This window comes from Vombatus ursinus, unplaced genomic scaffold (genome assembly GCF_900497805.2).
Source record: "Vombatus ursinus unplaced genomic scaffold, bare-nosed wombat genome assembly UNPS02014775.1, whole genome shotgun sequence".
Lineage (NCBI taxonomy): Eukaryota > Metazoa > Chordata > Mammalia > Diprotodontia > Vombatidae > Vombatus > Vombatus ursinus.
In genome coordinates, this window is record NW_020954553.1 from 12,079,821 (window position 1) to 12,098,429 (window position 18,609).

Here is an 18,609-nt window from a genome sequence, read left to right on the forward strand (position 1 = left end):
TAAGTTCATGTATGAAACCAAGGGGAAAATCCCATATTCCCAGAATCTTTACTGCCACCCAGTGGAATTCCAAATTGTTAACACTGAAGCCTAGGAAAGAAACCAAAAGTACACTCCACTATATGCTTAGAAGGTGATTGTGATTTAAAACAGTGTGACCTATTGAAATGTAAATGATGAGATTTATATTAGAGAGGACTATTTGGTATAAATGCTATGCTTCCTGAGAACATGAGGAACATGAGGAGTGTCCCAGGGGACTTCAGGAGTCTAGAATGGAGGGGGACTTATGCCTCCTGGACCTAAGTTGGACAGAGGGCCCAGGAGACAGAGGGGACAAGCATCTGCAGGCTTGGCCATGGGGGGCAGAGAGTGCACGAGGAGTCCCCTCATCCCACTCACTTTCCTCTCCATGTCGGACTTCCCTTGCTCAGCTTGGAGTGCCTTCCTCATGCCAAAGGCCACACTGCTTTCATACAGGGTCTGATAGGCTGCGATGGTCATGCGGATCTCATCCCGGACACGCAGAAGCAGCAAGCCCCGCTCCGCACAATTTATGGTCACTTCTCTGATCAGCTCATCTTCCAAGACACAGGGAGATACACACACACATACACACACACACACACACACACACACACAGGTCAGTGAAGACGGCAGGCTGGAAAAGGCAACTTGGGCATTACCAACCATATTTTCTCCCTGACAAGAATGCTGAGAAAAGCAATGCTCTCTTTTGACTGCTTTTGACTCGAACTGGAGATGTGGTCCAAGGTAAAAAAAAAACAGTTCAGGGAAAACTGGGGTGGCACTCTCTTTCTCTCTCTCATGGGGCACAGAGGAAGGAATGTGATGACTCACAGAGTCCATTCCCACCAGACCAAGCACTTCTCTGATGGAGACGGAATGCCAAAACCGAGGTTTGTGGAGTACCAGGCAGTCAGCCTAGGACAATGCCCTGACAGCAGACCAGAGTTCACCTCTCTGTGGAATTGAGGAGTTTTAAGATATATTGAGGATACAAGCCCACTACTCAGTATAATTGTTATTCCCATATCTACACTGGGCTTTTTCAAAGGGCTTTTCTCACAAACACCCCCAAGTTACCTTACAGATGAGCGGAAATGGGGAGCCTCCCAAGAAGCTAAGTGACTTGCCTACAGTTACACAGCAGTGGCTGGGCTGGGACTTGAGCCTGGATCTTCTGCCTCCAAGACCAAAGCTGGTGCTGTTTGGGGCACTTTGTGTCCTCACACCCCTCCCCCGTCAGTAGCAGAAAAGCAGATGCCAGAGAGCCCCAAATGTTGGAGCTCGAAGGGCCCCAGGACAGCATCTCATAGAATCTTAGATTGGACAGGAATCCCACCTCCTGCCACCCAAACAAGCTGCCATCCAACTTTTGTCTGAAGCCCTCCAGTGAGGGGCTAAGAGCCCGCTGTATCCAGAGGCAGCCCATGCCACTTTTGAAATTGTCAACATTCCTTTGGGGCTTATTCTAGGCTTGTTCGTTCGTTGCTTTTCTAGGTCGTGTCTGAATACTCAGTGTCTTGATCCTCTCCTTTTCTGTCTGTTAGTGTAAGTTTTCAGAGAAAAATTTTCCTCTGAGAACCATGTAAGCTGTACCCCCTCAATGAGTTTCAGTGTCATTCTCTTATACATGGAGGTTGGCAGAGTTTATGATTTACACTCTGATCCTCTCATTCTATGTTTAGATAACTTTCATTATGAGGAAGTTTTTCCCTACTTAGAGCTTAAATCTTCCTCTCTATTCTCCACCTGCTTACTACTACTGGTTCTATCCTCTGAGATTAAGCAGAAAAGCTCTAACCTACTTCCAAATGGCAAATTCAACTGTCATGTCCACTCCAAGGACTCTCCTGGCTAAATATTCCTAGTCTCTTCTGTTGATCCTTGTAAGGTATGGTAACTAGTGCAATCAAAATCCCCTCATTTAACAGCTGAGAAAACAGAGGCTCATCTTGGCAAGGGGAAGTGACTTGCTTAGGTCAGACAAAGGGTTAATGACAAAGCTGGGATCTGAACCCTGTACTCCTGACTCCCTGGCCAGTGCTCCTTCCGCTACAATTCAGCATTTATTACCTATCTGGAACTATTTATCAAACAGACGCTGTGCATGGTGTTGGGAATTCACTTCTTTCCGTAGGAGCCTGGGAAGGCATCCCATGTAGCCATCTGATTGGGTAGGCCTGGACGGGGCTGGTGGGCATCCCAGTTCCCCTGGGGTCCTGAGGATGGGGCTAACACAGGACTGAACAGTAAGTGCCCAGCCTGACACGGAGAAGCTGGGGAGCAGCCAAAAAGCACAGTTTTTTAAGGAGACCTCTTGTTGAAGCCTCTTGGCGCCAGTCAGTTTATCAAATCGTAAGCAAATTAATCTCTGAGAGACGTCTCTGGACTGTGGTCTGAATGCGGTTGGATTGCATACTTTCAAATCACCAAAGAGTTCTCTTTCCCCATTCCAAGCAGCTTCTAAATACAAGCAGTGACTCCAGTTGTAATGAGGATACTGACTGGTGAGCTGAGGGGAGGCCAGAAGTAAGAGGGGTTAGTAACTGCATGACAGTCCTGGTCACAAGGCCTGAAGCTACCTAGGGGGGCGCTATGGGGCAGAGCAATCTGTGAGGTGCCCAGGGCCTCCAGAGGCCAAATGCACGCACACCAGTATGAAGGGGGGTTTCTGTAAGGAGATTTGTGCTCATTACCAAGGAGGGAGTTGGATTAGCAGAAGGAACCGTCTACACTTGGAGATGGCAGACTACTACTAGAGCTGGATGAGACCCTGGACCTGCTACTTTTAAAAAACGATATTTGTCCCACCTGCAGAGAGTATGAGTATTTTAGTCAAACAAATGGAAAGAGTTGTTAAGGCACAAAAATCAGTGGCTTTGTTTATACACAGATTTTTAAAAAAGGATTTCATGTAACAAAAAACAATACCTTTAAAGGCAAAGAAACAGACTGGCAAAAATTATTTTCCGTGACTATATCAGATAAAAGACTGATATTTAGAAGCTATAAGAAACTGAGACATATCTCTAAGTCTAGTCTGCCCTTCCTGGTGGTCTTGGACCTCTTATCACTGACCCGCCTTCTAACTCTCTGCCTCCTGCCCCATGCTGGGAATGTTTCCCCTCCTCACTTCTACTTTCTGGCTTCCTTGGCTTCCTTTAAGACTCAGTTCTAATTCCACCTCCCACAAGAAGCTTTTCCCAGTCTTCACCATGCCCCCACTCCCACTGCCATGCCCGCCCTCAGAGGTTAGCACTCCTTTGTACTGTATGTGCTTTACATGTACATGAGTGTTTGCCAGTTGACTCCTCCGTTGAAATGGCAGCTCTTTGAAGGCAGAGACTGTTTTTGCCTTTCTTTGTAGGCCCATCTGTGCACGGTGCCTGGCACACACGGTGAGATCTTCATGAATGCTTGTTGACTTACTGACAACCCCTCTGGCCTTCAGCGTCCCCAACTGTGAGAGCCTAAGTCCTGATGCTCCATAGCATCTTCACAGCTGATGATGCCAGGGGAGGAAACACTTTGAGCCCTTCAGAGGATGAAGTCCCAGGTGGCCATTTTCACGAGCTGAGCCCAGCTGGGTGTCCGTGCTCTCCCAGCTCAGCTCTGAGTCCACCCTGCTCCCCACACTGGCCACCTTGCCGCCCCCAGACGCACTCACCAAAGCACTGTGAGTACAGCTCCCTGCGCACTGGGCAGATGCCCGTCTCGCGAGCCTGGCGCTGCTGCAGCTTCAAGTCCAGCTGCTCCTGGAGATGCACCACATCCATCCTGGTGCTGGGGGTGCTGGACACCTGCTGGATCCATAGCTGAGTATCTTCCACCCATTCTCTGCAGTGCAAACACACAAACCAGGGACAAAGTCAGGAGCAGGGGTGGCAGGCAGGCAGTCACCACAAACTCACTGCACTCACAGCAGACAAGATGGTAGGCCCTTTCACCAGCTGCGAGGCCCATGACTTGGGAATCCCAGAATCATCGACTCATAGCACTGAAGAATGTCAAAGCTTGGAAGGGACCTTAGGGACTATCTGTCTAATTCAACCCTTTCATTTCACAGCTAAGGAAGATGGATTTGCCCATAGTCAGACATCTAGCTGACAAGAGTTCAGAGCTCAGAACAGAACCCAACACTTTGGATTCCTAAGGTCAGGTAGTCAGCCATTAAGCATTTATTAAGTACCTACCACATGTCAGGCACTTTGCCGAGCACTGGGGATACGAAGAAAGGCAAAAGACGTCCCTGCTTTCAATGACCTCACAGTATGATGAGAGAGACAACATGCAAATAACTATGCACAAAGAAGATACATGCAGAATAAAAGTGGCGATAATCAACAGAGGGAAGGAAACAGCATTAAGGGTGACTGGGAAAGGCTTCTTGTAAGTGGGATTGTAGCTGAGGCTAAAGCCAGGGTGGCCAGGAGAGCTTCAGAGGCATGGGGGACAGCCTGTCTGAGGAATAGCCAGGAAGCCAGTGTCACTGGAGCATGGAGTCTATGAAGGGCAGGCAGGTGTGAGAAGAGAGTGAAGAGGCTGACGGGGAGAGGGAAGGAGGAGAAAGTAATGAAGGGCTTTGAATGTCATTCAGAGATTTTATTTTTTATCCTGGAAGTGATAAGAAGCCACTGGAGCTCTGTGTGTGTGTGTGTGTGTGTGTGTGTGTGTGTGTGTGTGTGAGACGATGATGATGATTGGACTTGTGCTTTTAGGAAGATCAATTTGACAATTGAGTGGAAGATGCACTGGAGTGGGGAGAGACTTGAAGCAGACAGACCCACTCACCAGCGGGCTGTTACAATAATCCAGATGTGAAGTGATGAGGGCTTGTATCAGAGTGGTGGCAGGGTCAGAGGAGAAAAGGGGATGTATACAAGTGATGTTATTAAAGTAAAATCAACAGAACTTGGCAACAGATTAGATATGGGGGATAAGGGAAAGTGAGTGAGGAGTCAAAGATGACACCCAGGTTTTAAGCCTGTTAGAGATTCTCCTGTGATAACCCTCAGTCACCAGAAGTTCATGGACAACCGGGGTTCTCTTCTGCTTCCCATGATGAAGCATCTCGGGCCCTATCACCGGGTTTCTGAGCAGTTTCACCTTCCACCCATCCACTAACAACCCCTTTCTGGTAGCACCGCAGCTGAACCCAAGTCACAGTGTAAAGGAGCAAAGTTTATTCAAGAACCTTTTCATGTTTCTTTCTCCCTTTCCTTGCCTTCTCTTACCCTCTTAGGTGTTCAGATGCCACATCTCTTGTGGCCTCAGACAAATCTAATTTTTTCTACTCTCACCACTTGGCCGCTAAGTGTCATTGAAGAAAATCACAAAACTGAGCTAATTTCACTCTGTATAAATTCATTGGCTATATATAACCCCTCGGCCCCTAATTGCTTCTTGACAGTCATTCTACTCTACTCTCAGGGTTTATGGGGTGTGCAGGGAGGACTAGCAGCTTTGGTGTGAGGGCTGCTGAGCCCTTTTCTGGGCTGCTTATCCACCTTTGGTTTCTACCTGTCACCCAGCTCTCACCTGTGGCTCCAAGAAGTTGTAGTATGTGTAGCAGCCACACCCTGGTAAACTGTCTCAGCAGATGGGCTAAACCAGGTTGAGCATAATTGACAGGCCTCAAACCCATCAGTGAGTTAGGGGCATGTCTACACCAAGCAAGTGAAAACTTCCCCTTGCAGAATGGGCAGATGAGAATAATTTGTTCCAATGGCCATGAAGGCAGCTGAATTCGGTGCTATGGAGCACCTAGATCTTGGTCAGACATTGAAGATGTCAAGATCATCCACTGCATCCCAGGCTATTGCCAGTTGTCCTGATTTTTGTCTTGCCACTGGACTTCGATGACTCTGGAAGAAAGAGTGAAGCTGATGACTTTGTGCAACTCTGCCTCACTTAAATCCAATTCACATACAAGTCAAGATAATCACCTTGTGATGTCTTTGGTCCTCTTTGAAAATGAAGGATAAACAGCAATAACAATTTCACTATCATCTACTTTTGAATTTCATTCCTTATAGCAAATTTTCCTTTCTTTTTTCCTTAAGGTTTCTTTCTTTTTAAAAATGTTTCATTAATACTCTTTTTTTCCACTGGTCACTCCCAATGATTCCCATCTGCACAAATAAACCTCCTCTTGCAAGACAGACACACAGCTAAGCAAAATGAATGCCATACAGAGGATTTTACTCTTCTCACCCCAAATCAATACATTGGCCATGTTTAATAATATACACCTCACTCAGTATCTCTACTCCTTCACTTCTCCAGTAAGAGGAGAGAAGCATCACAGCCAGCTTTTCAAAATCTTCTCTTCTCTCCTCTAACTCCCAATTGCAGTCATGCAACACCACCCATCACCACCACCTGACAATAGATGATTTCTAGCCTTTTATGGAGAAGAGTAGAGGTGACACAATATCAATTCCCTCAGCCCCTCCCCTCTGCACTGTTGCCCTTTTCCTCCCATTTCCTTCTTATCACAAAAGTAGATTAAGATCACTCGACAGGCACCTTTGGGCCCAGTCCCTTCCATCTCTTCCAGAACTGCTCCAGTAGCTATCCCATCCCTAACCACATCCCCACCCCACGCATCTCTAATCTCTCTCTATCCATTGGATCTTTTTTGTCTGCTCAGCCCTCCCCAATCCTGAAAAAGCCTTCTTTTGACTCTTCTAGTTCATCTAGCTACTGTCCCATCTCACCTACCCACTTTCTCCTCAGTCCTCTGCAGCTCTACTGTGCCTCATCACTCTATCAAAATTGTTCTCTCCACGATCACCAAGTATCTTCTAATCATCAAAATCAATGGTCTGTTCTTGAGGCAGCTAAGTGGCTCAGTGGATAGAGTGGTGGGCCTGGAGTTAGGAAGGCCTTAATTCAAATACAGCCTCAGACACTTAACCTTTTAACCCTGGACAAGTTACTTAAGTTGCCTTAATCCACTGGAGAAGGAACTGGCAAACCACTGCACTATCTTTGCCAAGAAAACCCCATGGACAGAATTGGTGTGCTATGGTCCATGGGGTCACGAAGAATTGGATGTGACTCAACCACAACAATGGCTTGTTGTTAGCACTTTCTGTAGCTTTTGATGGTGTTAAAAATCCACCCCAACCTCTATCCTAGACGCTGTCATTTCATGGTTTCCGAAACACCATACTGTTGGGTGGTGATTTTTTTTTTTAATCACCAAAGAATTCCCTTCTCACTCCAAGCAACTTCTAACTAGACATAGTGACTCCAAATGTAATTAGAATGCTGACTGGTGAGCCAGGAAGAGTCCAGAATCAAGACTGATTGTTTTGCAAACATAAATTGGTTCTCCTACTTCTCTAGCTGCCTCTCCTTCACTTGGTCCTCTTCTAAACCTTCTACTATGGGTGTTCCCCAGTGGTCAATCCTTGGCCCTATCTATGCTTTTTCTTTTGGTCTTGTCATTCACTCTCTCAATATCACCTCCCATATTTAGGCAGAAGAGGCCTAGGTCTATCCTTTCAGCTTTGACCTTTCTCCTAAGTCCTAAATGTGATTTTCAACTCATGAATGGCCCACCAGGAGCATGTCCAACTGAACATGTTCAAGGTCAAGCTGTTTATTTCCCATGCTAAACCAGTTCCTTCTGTGGCACCACCATTTACTTGGGCTCCCAAATTCACAACACTGAGCTTATCATTCAATCTTTCCTCTCCTTCACCACCACATCCAATCAGTTACCAAGTCCTATGGATTCTACTTTTGCCATACCTCCCATCCTCTTCCATTCCATTCCTACTACCACCCCCTCATACAGGCACTCATTGCCACTCACTAAGTTTACTGCAATACCTTTCTAACAAGTATTCCTGCAAATTCATTCTTCATATAACTTTAAGAGTAATCTTGCTAATGCATAGATCATACCACTCCTCTGCTCAAGTCCCTTCACTGGCTCCCTATTGCCTGCCCAGTAAAGTCCAAACTCCTTTGCCTGACATACAAGGATTTCTGGTGTCATTCATCTTACCTTTCAACCTTATGTCATACCCCTCTCCTCCACGGACTAGAATCATGCTCTCACACCAACATGCCTTTGCTCAAACCATCCCTTATGGTGAGCTTCCTCTAGGAAGCTTTCCCTGATCACAACCCCCAATCAATAATTATATTCTTGCTCCAATCTTAACATTGAACTTTGCGTGAATGTAATTTGTTGTTGGTGTTGTTGTTTGCCCTTTGTTCTGGAAGAGGACCAATAACATCAGGAGGGTAATGTCTTGACTTGCAAGTGAACTGGATTTAAGCGAGGCAGGGCTGTGCAAAGTCATCTGGCTCCCTCTTTCCTCTACAGCCATCTGAGTCCAGTGGCAAGACACAGATCAGTACAACTGGAGACGACCCCAGACGCAGCGGGTGATCTTAGGCTTTTTAAGCTAAGGTTTTTCCCAGGTCTCAGTTTGTCTGAGGCAACACCCATTTAGTGATTTAACGCTTGGTAAGAGAAGAGGCAAAAGATATCCCACTTTGCCTACTTAAAAAAAAAAAAGTAAACTGGAAGGGGAGGACCCTCAGGGCTTCTTGCCAGAACAGAAACAATTGCTATGTATACTCGCTCTGAGTCATCAAAACCCAAACAATGACTTAGTGAGGCTTGGGCTGGGACCTATAATTGGTCAATCAGTGAGAGCCAGAGTTATTGGGTTTAAGGCATGCCCAAGTACTTCCATTTGAATCCCAATGGGCTTTATCAAAGCCTGGTTTTCCAGAGCTCTATTTCAAGAAATCATCTCTATTAAACAAATATTAAGCCATGTGTAAAGCAGTGTGCTATGCTAACCCACTTTTGATGTGATATTGCATATTATAGTTATCTGTGTATGTGTCATAACCCTGCTCCTAAACTGTGAGCTCCATGATAGCAGGGACTATCCTCACTAAACGTTAAAGCTTCTCTACAGCCTAACACATCGTCCTGCTCAAAACAGGCACTTGATAAATGTTTAAGGTATAGAGTTCTGTTTCCGGACTGTGGTCAAGGCAGAAATGAGTCCCTCCTGGTTACTGCCCTCAGGGAGCTCACAGTCTGTCAAAAGAGAGTAAAAAAGTGAGTAACTCACAGTCCAAGGTTTTGATCAATGCTGACCAAACTATAGCTGGAAGAGGCTAGATTACCATGGGCTAGGCCCAATTGGGATAGGCTTCCCAGGAGAGGTGGGACTTAAGAAGGGGAGGAATAAAGATGGATAGAAAGCACAGTTAAAGGAGACCAGAGAGGATACTCCAGACCGGTAGAAGTGGTTTAAGCAAAGATGTGGAAGATAGAAGGCAAGGTGTGTGCAAAGCACTTAACCGGCTGGTCAATCTTTTTCTAGTTATTATCCATTATCTATATCTGAAATAACCATATTGTGAATTATCCACAGATAGTTTTTACCCCTAGAACTCTACCTAACTTCCTGCATACCCAAAACCTAGCATGCTCTGAGGCTATCTACTCATGCTGTGCTTCTCATGCATGCAAGAAATGCACATTAACACTGGCAAACGATGTCACAGAGAAAGTCTCAATACAAAAAATATTTATAGCAGCTCTTTTTGTGGTGGCAAAGAATTGGAAATTGAGGGGATGTCCACAAAATGGAGAATAGCTGAACAAGTTGTGGTATATGAATGTAACGGAATACTACTATACTCTAAGAAATGACAAAGAGGTGGATTTCAGAAAAACCTGGAAAGACTAACACCAACTGATGCAAAGTGAAGTGAGCAAAACCAGGAGAGCATTGTATACAGTAACAACAACACTGTGCAATGATCAGCTATGAATAACTTAGCTGTTCTCAGCAATACAATGATCCAAGGTGACTCCAAAGGAATCATGATAGAAAATGCTATCCAGATCCAGAGAAAGAATTGATGTAATCTGAAAGCAGATCAACGAATTCTAGTTTTACTTTATTTTTTTCTTGTTTTTTTTTTCTTTTCGGACTATTTCCTCTCTCACAACATGACTAATATGGAAATATGTTTTACATGGTTGCATATATATAACCTACATCAAATTGCTTACCTTTTAGGGAGGGGAGAGGGGAAGGAAGGAAGGAAAAAATTTGGAGCACAATTTTTAAAAAATGAATGTTAAAAATTGTCTTTACATGTAATTGGAAAAAATAAAATATTACTTATAAAATAGCTGATATGATTTTATCAACAGAACTGATATTAAAGAAGATATATTACCATCTGTTTTGCTGATGGACCCAAAGTAGCTGGAGGTTTTCCATTTGATGTGCTGATAAAACCTATATGTATTGTCCCTCATTAGAATGTGAACTCTTTGAGCGCGAGAATTGTTCCCACTTTTCTATTTATATAGAAATACACTTATACAGGTCATATGTGCTTAATAAATTCTTCCTTACTGGAAAAAAAAATGTCTCAGTACAACAGACAGATCTTCAAGTCCCAGCCTACCACATACCTAACATGGCTCAAAAAGAAAAGAAATACAAAACGAGCAGAATCAGAGGCTTTTGGAGTATGTTATAATGGGTATCAACCAAGGGTCACAGAATACCAAGGCTAGCCCATCCCCCTCATTTTATTTTACATATAACAATACCTCACATTTCCATTGGGCTCAGAAGTTTACAGCGCTTAGGAAGTTTATTGGCTCCATCTCACAGTTACGGAGATTGAGGCTCAGGGAGGTCAATGGATGTACCCAAAGTCACACAAATAATTAAACATCAGATCAAAGAGTTAACCCAAGGTTTCTGATTCCAAGTTCAATGATCCTTCCTCTAACCATGGTGTCTCTTGACCTCCCTCTAGCCTGCTCTGACTCCCTCCTTCAGTTCTAGTCCCAGGTTTCTGTCCATTTCTCATTTGCTCAGTCCACCCCACCCCCCAATCCGAAAAAAGCTTCCGTGACTCCTTCTAGTCCACCCAGCTATTGTTCCATCTTTCACTTTTGCTTGACAGCAACACTCCTTGAAAAAGCTGCCTACCTCTCCGTCTCCCACCTCAGCCCTCACTGTCTATTTTCCACTAGGTGATGGACACCCAGATGGATGCTGACCCTTTCACACCTCCCCCCCACCCCTTGATCCTGGGACCATTTAAGTTTGTTCAAACAATCATTGACTGAGACATGGCCACTCAAACAGCTTAGATGATCAAGGAGTCACCAACTACAACCCTCCTAGCGACCTGCTAGACTCCTGGGCCTTACTCTCTATTATTTGGTTGGTTGGCTGTTGTCCTTCGTTCTCGAAGAGGACCAAAATGACATCACTATGTTAGAGTCAAGCTAAAGGGTGACCTTATCTACGGTAAAACCAGAGTCGCCCTGACAATATGCCCTCGCTGCCCCTACACGCTTCCTTCTGGTCTGCTGCTGCATACTAAGGAAGCCTGGATCTTCTCATCTACCTTTCCTCTACACCCTAAGGACCACTGGGCCTTCAATCTGTCCCTTTTTAACTAAAACCTTTTATATATGTTGGTTTACCTGTAATGGGAGCTCCTTGAGAAGAGGGACTGTACTGATTTTGCACTTGTATTTTCAATGCTCAGCACAGTGTTTCACACATACGAGGGAGTAACAAATGCTTTTCTAACCCATTCCATTCCATTTTCTATAGCAGCCACGATATTACAATAATAGCTCACATTTATATAGTGCTATCAATTGTACAACAGCCCCAAGGGAAAGGTGGGCGGAGATTATTAGTTCCATTTCACAGGTAAGAAAACTGAGGCCCAGAAAAGTAACTCAATTCGCTTGGGGTCAGTGGGCCAGGACTGTGTGGCAGTCCTGGGAGAATTCAATGCCTAGCAAAGTGTCTCACATGCAGTCTGTGCTTAACAAATGTTTGTTGAATTGAGCTAAACTGAACCCAGGTGTTCCAGATTCTAATCCAGGCTTCTTTCCACGGATCATATTGTTTCTGCTGATAAAAGACCCACTTGAGCTTTCTCCACCACATTTTTGAAGTTTATGACAAGACTAGTTTCCTTCACAATCACAGAATCACTAGATATGATAAAGAGGGGCTGATGCTGGCCCATCACTTAAGTTAGGGAGTTCTGAACTGCAGTGGCCTAAGCCAGTCAGGTGTCCCCATTGGGTCTAGCCCAAGGTGGTGAGTCTTGAGGTTGAAGACAGAACAGTCCAAGCTTCCATACTGATTAACTGTGGGATCAGGCCAGGAAAGACCATTGCACTTCCAGTTTCAAAAAAAAATCATAGCCTCTCATAACTGGGAGGCAACTCAGAAGTTTCTAAGTGAGCCTGTACCTGAACAGAAATTCCCTTACAACATCCCCAAATGGTCTTTAGTAATCTAGACTCTTCTGGGAGACCTCCAGTGAGGGGGAAGCCATTACTTATCAAGGCAGCCCATCTCATGCTGGAACAGCTCTGGTTGTTAGATCTTGACTGAGTCCTGATATAAGGAGCTCACTTCAGAGAAATCCTGCCCTGTTTCTTAAAGCCTTCTGTGCCCAAGAATACAAGAGAACAGATGAGCCAGAGCATGAAGAAAGGACTCTGGAAATGAATTTGAAGAAGGGTTTGGAGAAGAAACAGTACAGAAGGGTAAAAACACTAGAAGAGCCACAAGTCCTGGGTTACAGTCCCTGTCCTGACACTTCAAAGCACCCCAGAATGTGACAGCTGGAAGGGGCCTGAAAGGCCAGCTAATCCAACATGTACCTCACAAGATTATGACATCCCCAAATAATATTCCACTGGGCCTTGCTTAATTGTTAGGAAATTTCATTACACCTAGCCAAAATCTGCCTCTCTAATTTCATATTCACAGAACGTCAGGACCCTCAGAACCCATGTAGTGCAGGCCATACATACTGCCCCAGAATCCCCTCTGGCTGGGCAACTATTTAGTTCTGAACTGTCTAAACTGTACTATTGTCTTGGTCTCATTCCTCGTGGTCATCTAGCTTCTGCTTGAAGATCTTGAATGAGACAGGCATCTGCTGCCTCCCAGGTCAGCCTATCCCACCTGGGGCTTATGCTGCTAGGAAGTGCTTCCTTATATTGAGCCTCAATCTTCCTCTCTGCAACCTCTACCCACTACCTCTAGTAATGTCTTATGGGGCCAAGTGGAACAAGCTTAATTCCTCTCCCATGTAAGGGCCTTTTAAAGACTTAGAGACAATTACATCCTTCCATAGGCTTCTCTTTTCCTAGCTAAACATCCCCGGCTCCTTCAACCACTCCTCAAAGAGATAGATCTCTACTCCATGTTCTTCTCCTCACACACCTTCTCACTTGCCACAGCTTGTCATTTTTATCTCCGTACCATTTTTCATGTCTGGCCTCCCATCTATGTCTTAGCCAAGTCAATGACAGAAAGGGCAAACAGCTTAGTAGCAAGTACAGATCCCTGGGGTATTCCCTTGAAGACCTCTTTCCAAGCTAACATCAAACCTTTAATGACTATTTGGAAGAAAGGGAGTGGCCATCCAAACAATTCTGAATCTACCGAACTGTACTATTGTCCAGGCCACAACCCCCCTATCTCTGTCCCCATCTTTTCTACAAGAACAGCATAGGAAACTGTCAAATGCTTTGCTAAAATCTAGGTGAAATTCTGCTGCAAAGCCCATTGGTACAGAACTCTCCTTATTGATGCAGATGAATCCCCTAAGCTGTGTGAAGGGTGGGGTGGAGCTGGTGAGAGACAGAGAGCTCAAGTTTTTGACAGTCCCCTTGCGGGACTCTTCAGGGCTAGTCCCCTTTGTCAGGGACTTATCAAGCTTCAAGGCTTCTTCAAAGTGTCCAGTAGCTTCGTGAGCTTTTGGCGTCTAGCTTCAAGAGGGAGAAGATGGAAGAGGCCAACCCCACTTTAGGCTGCTGAAGGAGAAGACTCGGGGCAGCTCGGTGGCACAGTGGATAGAGCACCAGCCCTGGATTCAGGAGGACCTGAGTTCAAATCCGGCCTCAGACACATAGCACTTACTAGCTGTGTGACCCTGGGCAAGTCACTTAACCCCATTGCCTATCCTTTAAAAAAAAAAATTAAGGAGAAGACTCTGGGAAGACGAGAGGAATAAGCAGTCTCCATTATGTCCCTACTCCCAGCTTGCCACACTAGAGACGGTAGGGAGTTCCCCTTGGGTGCGATCCAGGACTCTCTTAGTTGAGCTATCTCTCTCAATGGGAGAGCTCCTTCACTCTGTATCATCTGGCATATATTCTCCTAAGTATACCTTCTCTGATTTCTGTTTTATGAATTGGATAAATGGGTTTCATTGCTATTTGCTATGTGTGTTCATTACCGAACTGGAAAGGGTTCATATAGAGCTTAGAGTTTGCCTTCTTCCCAAGAAATGACAAAGTGACACAAAGTGATCAAAGGTTAGTTTGAACCCAATCATATTCCCTAAATGAATATCTAAAGGAACAGATATATTTCTAGCCTAGTACTTCCCCTCTCTGAGGAGAGCAGAGTGGCCTCTGGTCTTAACTTTCTGCTTCTTCTCCTGGCAGGAATGATAGCCTCCCTTGGAAAAAGGTATGGGGAGAAAAGGCTCGAGATATTTATTCTGCCTCCCTTCAAGCCACACAGCGACAGTCTTTGCTACAGGTGGGCTCCTCTCTCTCTCTTTTTTTCCATCAGTAAAATGTATCTACAGCATCCTTCCAATCTACCTGTCAAAAAAAGAAACCGAGTTTACTGTTGCATCATCTATGCTGAACAACACCATGTTGATTGTGATGATCACTTCCTTTTCTAGACAGTCACTGACCAGCCTTTTAATATTATGTTCTAAAATTATGCCGAGAATTGAAAACAATAGGTAGCAGCTTATAACATGTAAATTCCAGTCTCTTCCTTTTTTGAAAATCTATCCTATAGCATCTCTCCTATTTTCCACAATCTCCTCTGTACCCACCTATTCAATGAAGTTTAAGTACTTACAGTACAAAACAACAAGTATTTACTAAGCTCATACTGTGTGCCAAGTGCTAGGGATACAAAGAAAGGCAAAAGACAGTTTCCGCTCTCAAGGAGCTCACCGTCACTATACAAACAAGATATGGACAGGATAAATTTGAAATAATCTCAGGGGAAAGGCACTAGCATTAATGGGGATCAGGAAAGACTTCTTGTAATAGATGAGATTTTAGCTGGGAGTTGGAGGAAAGCCAGGAGATAGAGATGAGGAGACAGAGAATTCCAGGCACCAACAACAGCCAGTGAAAATGCACTGAATCAGGAGACAGAATATCTGGAGTGAGGCACTGCAGGGAGGCCTGTGTCACTACTGAGGAAATCCATAATCTTTGGAAGATCACTGAAAGTAGCTCAGTCATCACATCAGTCAGTCGTGTCACCACCGTGGGATGGAGGTCATTTGGCTCTAACGACTTGAGCCAGTCAAGGACAACTAGGTGCTTTTTTTATTATCTCCTTACTTATCTTGGGTTCTGATTCCCTAACAGCAATTTTCCCCTTGTTCCTTCCAGTTCAGAGATCATTATTCTTGGCAGAGAAAATGGAAGTAAAGTAAGACTTTATCAGCTCTGCCTTCTCTGCATTGCTTCTTGTCATCATTCCATCTACCCCCAAGCAGTGGTCTGATCCCTCCTTGGAGCTTCCTTCCTGGGCAATAATAGTAATGATAATGATAACTAGCATTTATGTAACAACAACCCTGTGAAGCAGATGCTATTGGTTTACATTTTACTAATGAGAAAACTGAGTCTGACAGAGGTTAAATGACTTGCCCTGGTTCACACAGCTAGTGAGTGTCTGAGGCAAGATCTGAACTCCTCTCCATGAAAAGAAATGACCAGGGGCAGCTAGGTGGTGCCGTGAATAGAGCACCAGCCCTGAAGTCAGGAGGACCTGAGTTCAAATCCGGCCTCAGACCAAACACTTCACACTTACTAGCTGTGTGACCCTGGGCAAGTCACTTAACTCCAATTGCCTAAAAAAGAAAAGTGACCACTTCCCTAGCCTCAGCATCCCCATATGTAAAAATGAAATGGTTAGAAATAGATGGTTTTGCAGTCCTTTCCAGTTCTTGTATTCTATGTTTCCATCAGGACTATAGCCAGGACAAAAAGATGACCTATTAGGCAAGTGAAGGATGCTGAGCTACTTGAAGACCCTTGGGTGCTAAGACTAATTGATCTTAGACTGGACTCTGGATTAAATAATATTTAATAATAATAATATATACATAATAATATTTAAGGCCATTTCCAGATCTGACATTCTATGATGCAATGAGGAGTCTGCTGGGATCATAGATGAATTATAATTAGAGGACCCTGGTGTGAGGAGACTCAGACCCTTGAGTTCTAGAGCTAAGTGACCTTGGAGGGAAAAAACATCCTAGTATCTTTGAGACTTAGAATTCCTGGGCCTTCGGTGAGTGTAAAGCTGGTCCCTATCTGTTTGTATCATATAGCACTGATCTTTAGAGTCCAAGGACCTAGGGTTGAATCCAGGCCCTCCAATTTACTACCTGGCTCTGTTTCCTCATCTATAAAATAAGGAGGGGATGGGTTTAGACTAGTGACCTCTAAGGTCCCTCACAGCTCTAAATTCTAAATGTTCAATCTTGTGATCCTTTCCCCATCCTGGGCCCTGGGGCTGGTCAGGGTCAGGGGATTGTGGGACTCTCTCCAAGACTGTTGGCTGGTCTGGCCACAAGGTGCTGATACCAGCACTTCAAGGGTCTATTATCTCAACAGTCTATTATCTCATCTGGGGCACACAGGATGCTTCTGAGATATCCCTCTATGTCTTAGTAACGTTGCTATGATTAAAAACCTCATTGCCCTGCAGCCAGACACAGGATAAGTCTTTGCTAAGTTGGCCAAGCCAGCCTTTGGACCACAGCCATACAATCCATCCCAAGACTGTCCAGCTTGTTGATTATCCCTTGATCTTTTTACCTGGGGGGCAAGATGGAGTTCAGGATCTCTTCAGCCTGCTTGGTGGGGTCTGGGGTAGCAGAAGTAGAAGGGGTGGCCTTGGTTTTGGGAGGCTGTGGGACTGGCCCTGTAGCCAATGGCTGCTGAGGGCTGACCTTCAGGGGGCGGGCCTGGGAAGGAGGTGACAGAAAAGCTCAGACACCTGGCCCTCAGAACTGGCCTTGGGGCAGCCATGGCCCTGGTTCTTTTCCTTTCCTTCTTCTCCTTATTTCTCTCTTTCTACCCTCTCATCTTCTGCTATCTCTCTTCTCATGATACCCCTCTTCTCCTCCTTCCCCCTCCCATATGTCTACCTTCATCTTCCCGTTTCCTCATCCTACCACCATCTTTTCCCCTTCTTCTATAGCCACTTGTGATCCCTCCTTTTATCCACTTTTCATTCTTCCTCTTTCTTCCTAATTTCCACATCTTCCTTCCCACATTCTCTTCCTTCCTCTTTGCTCCTCCCTCCTATAGTCTCCCCCCTCCCTTTGCTTCTCCCACTGTCTTTTTTCCTCTCAATCTTCTTCCCTCCTCTCCCTCTTCCTAGTTCCTCCATCCTCCTCCCAACTGCATCTTTCTTTCTCCTTCCCATTCTTCTTCACGCTTCTTCCGTCTTTTCTCTCCTCCTGTTTTCCTCTTCCCACTTTCACCCCCTCCTCACTCCTCCCACTATTTCTTCCGTTCTCCCTCTCCCTTCTTCCCCCTTCTTCTCCTCCCTCATCCTCTCGCTTCCCACTCCCTCTTCCATCTTCCCCTTTCTTTCCCTCTTCCCGTCCATATTCTCTTCCCTTCCCCTCCCTCCTTCTCTCCCTGCAGTCCCCATTTCCGGGCCCTGGGTTCTACCTTGGGGCTCCGCTTCTCAGTGTTCCGGCTCACTAGCACCGGGGTGTCATACTTGAGCAGAGAGTCAACTGGGGGAATCATGGTGGCTGCTGCTGTAGCAGTGGCTCCGCAGCCTTGTTTACTGTCACCATGGAAACCGACGCCCCACCCCCCCCTTCCTACCACTCGTGCCCAGCAGCCTGCAGCTGGGGGGCGGAGCTAGCGGTGGGGCGGGGCTCGTAGTGGGGCGTGGCGATAGGAGAGCTGGGGGATTGGCTGGCGCCCTACCAGCCCCAAGTTCTTTGCGCAGGTGTGGTGAAAAGAATCCTGCACTAGGCACGCACCCAGGAGCAACCAGATGGAACTTCATTTCTGTCACTTAGTTGTGTGGCCTTGGGCGAGAGACCTTTGGTTTCTTGGGCACAGAGGATGCTTCTGAGAAAAGCGCTTTGTACAACTTAAAGCGCTATAGAAATGAGAACTCTTAATTACCATAGTCTCCTTTATATTATTAGGCAGGTGTTCTTACCCTGGGTCTGTGACCTTGTTTATTTAACGTTTTGATAACTGCATTTCAGTATAATTGTTTTTCTTTATAATCCTGTGTGTTTTATTTCAGGTAGCTGGTGGTGCAGTGCATAGAGTTCTGGTCCTGGAGTCAAAAAGACCCGAGTTCAAATCCTGATTCAGACACTTACTAGCTGTGTAACCGTGGACAAGTCATGTGACCTCTGTCTGACTCAGTTTCCTCACCTGTAAAATGGGGATAATAGTCTCCCAGGGTTGTGGTGAGGATCAAATGAGATACT

General features: G+C 45.4%; 1 protein-coding gene across 1 annotated transcript in view; it reads right to left on the reverse strand.

Moving 5' to 3' along the window:
• DNALI1 (dynein axonemal light intermediate chain 1) overlaps positions 1-17,923 on the reverse strand; it is a 21,820-nt gene extending 3,897 nt beyond the window's left edge. Inside the window, exons 1-4 of the mRNA XM_027864690.1 lie at positions 17,822-17,923; positions 16,958-17,106; positions 3,695-3,864; positions 403-581 (exon numbers count right to left, since the gene is read on the reverse strand). Coding sequence (XP_027720491.1) covers positions 403-581; positions 3,695-3,864; positions 16,958-17,106; positions 17,822-17,902 — 579 coding nt within the window. The 5' untranslated portion in view covers positions 17,903-17,923. The remainder of the gene's footprint in view (positions 1-402; positions 582-3,694; positions 3,865-16,957; positions 17,107-17,821) is intronic.
• Positions 17,924-18,609: the final 686 nt, after the last annotated feature.